This window comes from Arvicola amphibius, chromosome 12, assembly GCF_903992535.2.
Source record: "Arvicola amphibius chromosome 12, mArvAmp1.2, whole genome shotgun sequence".
NCBI classification, from domain to species: domain Eukaryota; kingdom Metazoa; phylum Chordata; class Mammalia; order Rodentia; family Cricetidae; genus Arvicola; species Arvicola amphibius.
The window spans coordinates 104,818,839-104,831,811 of record NC_052058.2 but is presented as its reverse complement, the minus strand read 5'-3'; the positions used below and the strand labels follow the sequence as shown (position 1 = coordinate 104,831,811).

Here is a 12,973-nt window from a genome sequence, read left to right as displayed (position 1 = left end):
GCCTTTAATCCCAGCACTCGGGAGGCAGAGGCAGACGGATCTCTGTGAGTTCGAGGCCAGCCTGGTCTACAAGAGCTAGTTCCAGGACAGGCTCTAAAGCTGCAGAGAAACCCTGTCTCGAAAAAAAACAAACAAACAAAAAAAAGTGTCATGTGACATAAACAGAATATGCGTGCGTGTGTGTGTGTGTGTGTGTGTGTGTGTGTGTGTGTGTATGTGTGGTCCCTAGATGTAGAAAACTGGAAAGAAATACTTTTCAGAAAAATTGTGAAATTCAAAGGAGCTAAAAAATAAATGACTACTGAGTTGGAAAAACTCACCATTGCCTAGATAAATTGTCATGCAGTCCATGGCTTTAACCTCTGAACCCTGCATCTGGCCCCCAAAAGACATCCAACTCTGCTAGTGTTCTGTAACAAGATTCTTATTGTTCTCCATCTGCATGTGCTGGGATCATCCAACATTCTGCTTCAGCTCAGAACTATCGAACACTTGTAAGGTGAGTATTCCGCATGCTCTGTTGATCTCCTGATCAGTACTTAACAACAGGTTCCCAGTCCCAGAGTTCTCCTGCCCTTTGATTCTCCACCTGCCCATGTCGTTCTTTCCTTTGTATTTCTACAGAGAGCAGAATGCCATGGGCAATTGAAATGAAGTCTTTGAAAGCTGGGAGGAGAGCCATTCCACCCCAGCCCCCATGGACTGAAGAGTGAAATCTCTTGCCCAGTTAATAATTCTACAAAAAAGTCTGTGCTCTACCCTTGGAATGTAGGACAAGGGCAAAGTAAAATTTCACCACAGAACCAATTCTGCCTTCAAAGGACACAACTAAGGACTCGATAATACAAACTGTCACTTGAACAACAGGGTGCTATGTATGTCTCCAGCTATCCTTTCTCTTTGTTTTAATGATTTATTTATGCATGTGTGTGTGTGTGTGTGTGTGTGTGTGTGTGTGTGTGTGTGTGCATGATTGCATGTGTGCCAGAGGTTGTTTTTCCATTACTCTCTACCTTGTTATTTTGGAGTTTTGTCTGTTCGTTTGAAGCAAGGTCTCCCGCTGGCTTAGAACTCACTAAGCAGGATAGACAGACAGTGAGCCCTGGAGACCTATGTGTTTCTGCCCCCCAAGTACCAGGATTACAAGCATACACTACTCAGCCTGGTTCTTTATGTGGGTTCTGGGGATTGAACTCAGGTCCTTATGCTTGCATGATAAGGAAATTAGCATGAGTCATCCCTTCAGCTCATAGTTTATATTTTATCATCTGTGTTGGGCCTCAATTTTATGAAATACTCTTAGAAATCTGTTTTTCCCCCTACTTCCTTTTCTTATATTGATTATGTAGGCCAGGAGGATGCTTGGAGTTGCCACTGAAGAAGGACAAGAATAAAGGCCTATTTTGTTTGTTGTTGGGAGTGAGGCTGCACAATGGAGATTCTCATGTTTGCCTCTTGATTACCAAAATACAGCTTGCTCTGGTGTCACCTATATACCTTGAGTTTGTTAGTGAGTATCCACCTTGGTTTACGTGGGGGATAAAAGCTGTTTTGTATAATAAACGCGGGTAGATCTTAGGAATGGATGAAGCCTGAGATGCCCTTCTGATATGACTGTGTGAACTTTGTCTCATTATTTCTCATGCCTCCATACCAGTCGAGTTAAGGAAAATAGTTTCTATGTTGGAACATTCGGACCCTGATAGTTTGTTCCCAGTATTGAACTATATTTATCTTTATTGCCTACTTGATAGTAAATATTAATAGCAAAGTGTTTCCTCTCCTTTATACAAATAAATATTAACTGGGAAACAGGAAGGGAATCTCAGACAAAGTAGCCCATTTCTGGCCCAGAAGGATGGCTCCACAGTTAAAGGCATTGAGCTGGATGACTTGAGTTATACCAGCAAACGAAAGGGAAGCACTGAGACCCAACTACTTCTAGTTGTCTTCTGACCTGTACACCTGTGTCATGCCACACCACAACTACACAAAAATAAACAAATGCCATTGATTTTTAAAAGCCATTTTCTTCTCCCTCCAGCATATTTTTTCTTTTTGGTTTTTCTAAAGGAGGGTTCCTTTGGTTTACTTCTATGCCCTAAGGAACTCAGCACCTACCTCCTGTGACCTGCCTTGTCCTTCCTTTCTTCTGTAAGACGGCATAAAAGATACCCTTCCTTTTGTCCTGGGGTGAAAAGTTGGGTACCATGAACATAGATCTACTGGTGATGAGGCAAGCCCTGGGAGTAGCTCACCCATTGAGGGAAGTGGCTTCCTACTGCAGGGAGGCAGAAAGGAGTTCTTTACTACTCCACCTACCATCTAGGTCCCAGGCTCACAGGGCAAGGTCATCTTATCAAAGGCAAGCCGAGGAACTTAGATTTTCCATGTACACATTTTACCTCCCACTAAGAACAAAATGATTATGTGTTTCTCCTGACAGTTTTTTTAATGTGCCTAATCAGCTCAAATATGAGAAGCTCATTACAACACATGTTAAAGAGTTTTTGTTCTGAAAAAAAAATAAGGTTAAGTATGTACATTAAAAGAATTTAAAACTTACATTGTAGCTCCCTTTACATAGAAATATTGTCTTTTACCACAGAATGATACCTCTGGCAAAAAGAAAGAAAATTCTATCATTTGTAGAAAGGAGCTTATAAAGTCCTATAGAGATTTACATTAAAAAAGCTTCCATTCTTGATTTGATGTTCTGCTATCATTATCTTGAAATTCTTAATAATATATGAACAAGAGTTCTCGTATTTTTATTTAATACAAGTCCTGCAGATAGCTCCCACAGAATACAGAATTTCAAATATCCTCCGCAGTTCAAATATTTCTTCCGGGAAAATATCAGATTTGCTGTCATACCACTTACAATGAAGTAAAATACCCTCAAAGAAACCCACTTTGATAGGGAAAAAATCTGGTATGACCTCTGTCTAACTTGTTCTGGAAATTAAGTTTCTATGAATATTGTGATGGGTACATTCCACTCCTGAAGGCAGGATTGTAATAGGAGCATGCTGTTTACATGCAAAACAAGAATTGGCAAAGTGAGAGGAAGGCTTTGCTTGATTTTCATTTGGGTTTAAGACAAATATATAAACTATGTGTGTTAGAACAATTATATATATATGTATATATGTGTGTATATATGTATATATAATCAACATATATATGGTTCTTTGTCAGATAAAAGAAAAGATATTCATATATATATATATATATATATATATTCACACAGATAGTCACACAGATGATGAAGTATCACTCTATGATACTTAGTATAATGGATTTTATTTAAAATTAAAGGAAAATAAGAAGGCTTGAATTCATTCTAATTTGAATGTTTATTGATTCTGTTATTGTGCTATCAATTACCTGAAATAAACATGTGCTACAGATAAAAAAAAGAAATTCTATCATATGAATATGAAATCTTTGGTAATAACTACTTTTCTAAACATAAAAACAAAAGAAATAGATCATATAGGCAGTGTTCTAGTGACCCCATTTGATGTGCTGGAGGATGATTGATGTAGGTGGGTCTTCTATTTATCTGTTGCTTTCATTGGTTAATTAATAAAGAAAACTGCTTGGCCTGATAGGTCAGAACATAGGTAGGCAGGGAAGACAGAACAGAATTCTGGGAGGAAGAAGGCAGTGAGGCAGTCGCCATGAAGCCAGGCACCAGGTCAGACATGCTGAATCTTTCCCGGTAAGCCACCACCTTGTGGTGCCACACTGATAATTAGAAATAGATTAAGCAAGATGTGAGAGTTAGCCAGTAAGAGGCTAGAGCTAATGGACCAGGCAGTGTCTAAATGAATACAATTTGTGTATTGTTATTTCTGGTGTAAAGCTAGCTGTGCGGGAGCCATGAGGGAGCCGGACAGGATGAAAAGCAGGCCTGCTCATCTCATCACTACAGCATATCTGAATTTGAATCCCTAATACCCATATCCTAAATGAATAGTAATGATAATAACAATAATAAGAAGAACAATAATGACAAAAATGTGTGTATGGCTGGGAGTGCCTATCTAACCTAGTGACAGAAGTAGGTGGATCTTAAGAGTTTGCAGGCTGCCTAACCTATCCCCAAACACAAGCTGCTGTGTCAGCAAGAGGTATTATCTCAAGGCAATAGTTCAGAGAGAAAGAAGTGGACATCTAGTGTCTTGCACTCTCTTCCACATGTGTGTGCATATATATGTACACATGGATATTCATGTACATGCAACACACACACACACACACACACACACACACACACACACACACCAGAACCAGTGAGCTCCAAGTTCAGTGAAAGAATATCACAAAAAACAAGGTGGGGGTAATAGAGGGAAATACCTGAGCTTCACTTCTGGCCTCATCAGTCATGAATACATATGACTCAGTCTGACCCTACCTAGGTTCAGGTACAGGGCCAGCCTGCCCTTCTGGAGCTCCATGGTGATATAGTCTCCACGCTGTCCTTCTCCATGGAACAGAACCCCATCTCCTTGCATACTCTTGAACTTCAGGGAGATCACATCTTTGAGGGTGCTCATCATCTTCTGATTGAACCTGTACAAAAGCGAGCTCCTGCCATCAAAGTCAGCAACATCTGATTCTGGGAACAGAGAGAAGAGAGAAAGAATATCAGCTTGTTTCCTCATGTTAATCTTGCTTCCCACCTCTGGTCCTGCTCAGTTCACAGGAATGTTGCTAAAATCTTGAAGATCTATCTTACAAGGAGGCACATGTGGTAGAACCAATCTAAGCAGACTATAAGGAACCATTCATTTGTAGGCACTGAACACACACCAGACTGAAGTAGAAATCCCATTAGAAGTTATTGAACAAAACAAGAGATGAACAGCAACTGATTCTGGAAGAGAGATGACACATAACCCTTTTCAATGATGTGTATTGAGATTGGACTGCAGGTCAGGAGGTCTAAGCAACAGACAGAAATAATACAATACATGGAAGATCCAGATAAGATGGGGCCTTACAGAGAAGGATTGGCTTGCTTTAAAGCCTTGAGAGGTGCTTCAATGACATGAGACTAAAAAGGAAATAGGGTGAGCAAGAGAAATACATATCTGTTTTGCAAGGGATGCTGACAAAGGCCAGAGGAGCCTCCTAAGAGAGCAGCATTTAGAGCTCACAGGAAGAAATCTCTCTAGGGAGTCTTGAACCCACCCTTGAAAGAAATGGAACATTCAATATTTTATAGCCTTTAGTGGTAGAAGACAGACTGCTTCTTAAATTCTCTGCCCCAGCAAGAGTTGCAGGGAACTGTGGCTGAGTTAGGTCATGTGATCTAGGATAAAGTTGTAGGCCCATGATCTAACAGCCATGTTCCAGGCTGTGTTTAAGGAGACAGAATGACAGAGCCACAGACATCAACATCAGACTTTTGGACCAGTGCCTGGTTTGTAACAACCACTCACGATTTACCCTTCTTGCTAATTTGATTCTGACATTTAGAGCCATTTTTTTTCTCTTCATTCTAAGACCCAAGCTGGAGTTGAAAAAGAGACATCCTTTATTCTGGCAACTCTGGTTGATAAATTCAGTATTTTCCAGAACCCTGTACTGAGAATTTTGAAGATTCTTTGGTGCTTAGTGAAAAACAATGCCCAGTGTACGGATACTCATAATTTTGAACATAGGGGTATTGTAGTATAGATACCTTGTTATGTGCTGGTAATCTAGTTTTAGGGTTTTATGCAAAAACATTCAGTCACTATTATTATCTTATCTGAGATAGTCTTTTAGTTGAGACATAAACTTAAGGAAATATGTGTGATACCATGAAATCTCTCAGTATGTACATATATTGTCTAATGTCAACTCAGAATAAGTCTACCTAGTTTTTGAAACATAGGCTACTTTGTTGATCAATATGACCTGTTTCCTCTATCAACAACATATTCTCTGTATTATGATTTCAGAGTAGAGATTAGCTTAGCCTCATAACCATGGCAAATAACTGACCAAAGCAATGTAGAGGTAGCTAGGTCTATGGTAATGGGAGTGGAGCTACTGATGTCACCTAAAGGCAGGATGGAGGGAAGGATCATAGGACCCTCACCTGGAAGTCAAACTATTATTCCTTTCTTCCCTCTCCAGCTGTGAGCTTGTGAAATTTACAAATATAGGGAGTAGAAGGTTAGGGAAGGGGACTGTAGCTTCCATGAGGTAGTCATTCACAAGAGAGTGAAACTCTGCAGTGAAGCAACTCTTGTCTTCTTCCCAAAGCTCCTTTAATTAATCCCTCACCAAGGACAGATTATGCTCTGGAAGTAAGTCTAATCAATTTATTTTTTGGTCAAGTTGGGCTTTGGTGGCATCCTCACTTTGGTCTGTCTTTTATGCAGTATTTAGAAAGTAGACATTTCTTCACATCTTCTCAGGCAAACTTAAATTATATATCATATTGTGACTCTTTCCATCACATTCTCATCATATCCAGAATACCAGAGTTTATTTAATCCAACTTCAATTTACATCTGCTCATCCCCACCCCTTTGGGCCTTCTCAGACTTTAAATCTCAGTTCTTTTCTCTCAACTTTCTCGAGATCAATTAGTCATCATGTAGTAGTTGACAGTATATACCAGCATCATTCTATTTAGCCCATTGTCTGTCAATTCTGTTAGTATGAGAGCCAGAAAGAGAAAGTCAGGAAGTTATAATAAAATCAGTTTTATCCGGCAGATATGTATGCACAAACTGACAAATGTCTGTCAAAATATCCAGTGAAGAAATGATTTGGCTGTGTGTGTGTGTGTGTGTGCGTGTGTGTGTGTGTGTGTACACATTCATATATATGTGTAGGTATGTACATGCACTTGTATATGCATGTAGATGTCTTGGGTTGATACTACATGTCTTCCTTAATCACATTCTACCTCATTTTTGTTGTTGTTATTGTTTATTGTTGAGAAAGAGGCTCATAGAGTCCAGGCTATTCTTGAATTTACAACACTGTCAAGGAAGCCATTCAACAGCTCATCCTCATGTCTCTGTAAGAGTGTACCATGCGCTTGGTTTTATACAGTTCCAGAATCAACTCTAGACCTTGTGCATCGTAAGCATACTCTCTACAAAATGAACTGCCTCCCAAACTCTTATCTTTTACAGATCAGCAATGAAGCAGACCAGATGGCCAGTGAGCACCAGGGACCCTCTTGTCTCCATCTCAAGGCTGAGATTACTGAAGTGTGCCACTGAGCCAAACTTTTTACATGTGTGCTTAATTCATGTCGCTATGCTTGTGTGGCAAGCACTTTATCACTGGGAAATCTCCATCACCCCTTGGAAGACTTATTGTAGGTTACCTTCACATCCTTTTACTATTTTTATTACAAAAAATGTACTATAAAATGTTATTACTTCTATAATACAAAAAAAAATGTAAGACTACTTAATTGCAGCTTGGAAGAGAGTCATCATACACCATCTTAGCAGGGTGAACAAGAGGTGAAGGGCTATATGGACAGGATAGAATTATTCTTATTTGAAATCCAGAAGCCATAAAACTCAATTTTTCAGGATTTACTAAGCAATTAAATTCTCAGATGGAGTATTCATAATGACAGCAATTATCTTTCCTGTTCAAGGATATAGAATTATCTTTAATAAATAAAATTTTGAAATACAAAGAGAAATCATGATTTTCTGTAATTACCTTGAAAGTAAAATTCCATAATTTATTCTTTGCATATTCAGTTAAGAAAAAGGTCCCCAGTGACTCCACGCTGTAAAAAGAAACTGTCAAGATTTGGGGAGGTTTTTTAATCTCCTGTGTGCTTCAGAAACTTCGTGTTAGATGCTGGCACTACATCTGTGCACACTGTGCTCACTGGACATCTAGCTGAACCAGTGGAGCTCTTGGCTCTGTTGCCCTGTCTTGTACAATGAACATCATGGCCAGACAGAGCGTGAGAGCTACAGCGTACCGCTAGATCACCTTTGCAGCTTCATCTCCTTAAGACTTCACTTCATAATAAGATATATGCATTAGAAATACATAAAACATTTCCTTAAGAAAAAGACCCTCAGGGCTGGGAAGATGGCTCAATGAGTAAACTGTTTGCTATGCATAAATGAGGACCAAACTGAGTTCAGATACCCAGCAGCCCTTTTAAATGGCCAGGAGCACCTGTAATCCCAGAGCTACATAGACAGGCAGATCCCTGGAGCTGACTGGCTAGGAAAGCTAGCCAAGTAGACAAGCTCCAGGTTCAAGGAGAGAACCATTCTCAACCATAAGGTATTCATGGGACTGGAAAAAGGGCTCAGCAGGTAAGAATGCACACTGTTCCTTCAATTTCTGGCACTCATATGAAATAGTTAATGATTGAGTATGACTCCAGATCCCGGTCACCCAGTTTCTTCTGGACTCTGCAGGAATCTGCACTCACAAGCGCACACATACTCCCCCAAACATATACTAATAATTGGAAGTAAAATAAAAATAATAAATATAGGAGTGTTCAGAAACCGAGGAAGACACCTAATATCCACCTCCAACACTTGCACACCCATGTGAGCAAGTACACATACATGTGCATGAACAAAATATTGAAAGAGTCCAGATAAGTTGGGAAAGAAGACTTGGGGGAGGCAGTTGTGATTGTGATACATTGTAGATAAGTATGAAATTATCAGAGAGTGACCAAGGAATTAAACAAATAAATGCATAACCCAATAATTAATTGTGCTAAGGCAAGTCACTTGATAATAAATTAAAAATCAGTACCATCCTACCAGACACACTATATTTTTAATCAACATGAAATACATTATCAATTCTGACTGGGTTTTGTAGAAGGGTCTTGTGTTCATGAACTGTTCTTCAATTTGGTGGCCGTACTCCTATACCAAACAGTACTGTTTTATTCTGGCATCGCAGTTTGCTGCCCAGGGTGTGCCAAGCTGAGCCCAAGCCTCATACTGAGCCTTGTTCCCACATTCCTCAGTGCTATGGAAACATACCACATTGCACATATGCATACTATGGGATCCTGATCTCTTCTGATTGCTGTCATTCTGCCATTGTAGCAACAATTGGAGCTTTACTGCCTGTCAATGCACAGAACGACCACATAGCACCAACCAGTGCTTGGAAAGGTGACTGCAAGGTGAACATATACACAGGGAAACTCAACAGTTTCGAAAAGGGAAGGAAGGCATGAATGCACAAAAGAAACATGAGTATGCTGGTCCTGAATAGTACGATTGGGGAGAGAAGAACCCAGTGTCACAGGGAAGAGTGAGAGGACAAAGAATACATGAAGCTCAGTGACCAGACCAGGCTATGGACGGCAAGAACTCTGCTTTCCTGCATGTTTACTGCCTACGGGCTGTGGTCACACCTAACCAAAATGAAAATCAACATTTATTCACAGGTGCATCAGTCTGACCTGCATGAGAAAATATAGTGTTTAACGTCTGCATTCCCACAGCATGAAGACCCTCACCATGTTAGAGTTTCATTGCCTAATGTTGTGTTAAACCTCTCCTGCATCATCCTGTTAAAGGTGCAGGTCTGAGTACAAAGAGCACCTGATTCCAAGTTTTGTGTCCAACAATAAAGGATTGCAATAGGGATGCAAGGTTATAAGTAGAACTAGTTTGTTAAGAAAGGAAACATACTCCTGAGGGTGAGCGCTGTCTAGTGAGCAGAGGAGAAAACATGTGTTCAAAAGCCCTGGGCCCAGAGTCAAGAGACACTTCATAGGGTAATTATACAGTGTCTGTAACTCACTTATTTTGGTAGCATGTGCTTTTCTCGATCATGCTCGACCTGCGTGACAACCACGTTAAGACGAGATTCCGCACCCCTCTGCCAACTGGCTCCTTTCACAAGCTAATCTTGATGCTGCAGTGTCCCATGCCTATTCTCTTGCCATAATCCTATACTGGCAACCTGGGAATTACAGTCTTAGTAGAGTCTGACACTGGCCATGTTCTGTGTGTTTGTGGTGGGGAAACAGGATGGACAAGTGTGGCTTTGCTTTTTGAAAACTACAGAAGAACTGGAAAAGAGCTGAGTGCTTCAGAGTATCAAACACGTACAAATCACAGGCTTTATGCCTTGGAAAATTTTATGCATAGGAATGCACTTTTTTAAAAACTAAATTTTTATCACACACACAATTTTGCTATAATTTTCCACTTCTCACTTCATTCCATGCTTTTACATTGGAACATCATTGCCACGAGAATGAAGTTCCCCAGTCAAGCTCTGCCTTCTAGAACTTTCCTTTTCCCAATAACTTCATAGTCTCCCCTTCATTACTACCTTTCACAGCTGTGATGATACACATTCTCCTTCCTGAAGTTTCTGGATGGTCTAGAGCACCAACTGATAAGATGAAATGTCGAAGACCCGCATTAGCTCCAAGACACAGATCTGCATGCTGTTCACAACACCTAAACCACATCCTCAAGATGTGGGTTGGAACCCATTTGGGGCTTGCATATCAGATATTTTGCATATCAGATATTCTGCATACAGATATTTGAATTACAATTTATAACAGTAGCAAAATTACAGTTATGATGTAGCACTGAAGTAATGTAATGGTTGGGGGTCAGCATTAGGAAGGATGAGAACCACTGACCTAAAGAAATCCAAGCATCCGGTGGAGGAGAAATAAATGTGTATAAATGTCTCATTCTGGTTCTGCAGCTTGTTATCTGGGGCTCCAGGCAGAGCACTTGACTTTCACAAATAGTACTTTTACTGATAATTTTATGAGGTCGACAGAAGTCTCGCCTACAAAGTCACTATGAGAATTACAAAATTAAAGACACCTGCATATGAAAATACATTCAGCATCATCTCATTTCATTATTAATTCAAAGGAGAGTTTCAGTGGAAAAGACTGTGTGAGCAAGATGGGGATTTTCTCATCTGCCCAGTTGGGCAGAGTGCTCCAAGGATGCAGCTTTGGCGATTCTCACCAATGTCTTTCTAGTGATGCAAAAACAAAATTGTGATGAATTATCCTCATTCCTGTAATTAATTCCTTACTCATGCTCCATAAGTAATCCCAATAAACTCAAGGGATTTTCAAACTGAACTTTGATATAACCTGTTTTTGGACTATTTTCAGTGCCCTGCCTAGGATGAACATATAGTTAAGTTGCATCTCTCTAGAAAAAGTTATACAAGAAATTGTGAAGCAAGAAAATACCTGTGGATCATGTTGATATGATTATTTGCTGACTTGCCACATTAACTGCCCTACCCTTAGGTGCTAAGTATCCATTTACAATAAAAAATCTACTATCTATGGAACAGCAGTTCCCAACTTGCTATAATCCCTTTGACAACTCTGTCTCTGAAAATATTTACATTATGACTCATAATAGTGGCAAAATTACAGTTAATAAAGTAGCAACAAATAATTTTATGGTTTTGGGTCACCGCAGCCTGAGGAACTGTGTTAAAGGGTCACAGCATTAGGAAGATTGAGAACCACTGCTCTAGAGGCTTGTGTCTGCCACTTGACCTGTAGTGCCTGCAGTATCCCTTGTATTTGCTGACTCGCACAGCAACGAGATGTTCCCTTCATTGAGCACAGATTCTGGCACAAGCTTTTCTCCTACTGCCACAACCATTCATCACCAGAAATATTTTGCTCATTCAAGAGAACTCAGTCAAGCACCCTGGACGTTTGCAGTATTAATTAAGTTGCACACGGATTGCTACAGCCATTTCACAGATGGAGTAGCAGACGTTCAAGAGAAGTTTTGAAGAAGTATTAACTGCGCTCCATGAATACTTAATCCCTTCTCTATACACCAGAGAGATTCTTAGTATCCACAGTGCCACTTGGATAAGCAGATTTAAAGTGGTAATAATGGCTCATAATTTTTACTGTTGCTATTAAACAAAAAGAAATAGAACATACATTAGATTTTCATCATTGGATGTTATTATACCTCTGGTTTGATTGCCTTGTTTGGACTTTAATTTTCAGATAGGGTCCAGTTTTACACATTAAAATCTTTAGTTGTGTGGTATAAATATCTTGGCAGATTCTGTTTAAAATAAGATAATGAAAGAAAAAATATAGCATGCCATAAGATGCATTCAGGTTAGAAATGATCTCTTATTTTTTTAACAGTTATTGTTCTGTGAGTATGGTTTGCAAACTCTGTGGGGGGGCATATGTGTGTGTACACATGTGTGTGTGTATTTACACATACAGGTTTACATGTACTGTTGTGTGTATGTGGAGGTCAGAAAATGGCTTTCAGGAACAATTTTCTCCTTCCCCCTTTTATTTGTGGCCAGGTCTTTTTTATTCAAGCTATCTGGCTATGAGCTGGCGCTTAAGTTCTGTTTCCAATTTTGCTGTAGAATTGCTGGCATTACAGATGTATGTTCCCACATTTGGCTTTTTGTGTGGGTTCAAACTCAAATCATCAGACTTTTACAACAACCACTTTTACCTACCAAGCCATCTCCCCAGCACCACAGCTACTGCTTATTAAGGACATCAAAATAATAAGTGACAGAACTCACTGTGCCTTTGACATTCTCTCACAATTTGCAGTGGCTTATGGAGATGTGCCCTGGATTAAACCAACTATCCGCCGGGGAATGAAAATAGTAGTAGCACATATTTTACTTCACTTAATGGGCTGTACAGCCCTGCATGATCTAGACTTTTCTTCCTTTCGAAAATGGGAAACTAAGGACACAGAAGATCATGTACCTGCTCAAAAGCATACAAAAGGCAATGACTTCTTCGATACCAATGATAAGTTTTATCTCACTAACTAACTGGGGTGTTTTAAGAATTGTGTGAGGTGTAAAGAACTTTGTGCAGATGGAAGAAAAATACACTGTGAGACTCAAAGTGAGCAGAAGAATGAATGAACATTAGGCAATAAGTAAATGATAATCAAGATCCAATCCATAGACCCAGAGAGGCTGGGGAAAAAGG

The 12,973-nt window shown here is 39.7% G+C and overlaps 1 protein-coding gene across 1 annotated transcript in view; it reads right to left on the bottom strand.

Annotated features, from left to right (window-relative positions):
* Cntnap5 (contactin associated protein family member 5) overlaps window positions 1-12,973 on the bottom strand; it is a 954,245-nt gene that overhangs the window by 517,307 nt on the left and 423,965 nt on the right. The window contains 1 exon segment of the mRNA XM_042054039.1: window positions 4,424-4,627. Within this exon segment, the coding sequence (XP_041909973.1) occupies window positions 4,424-4,627 (204 nt within the window).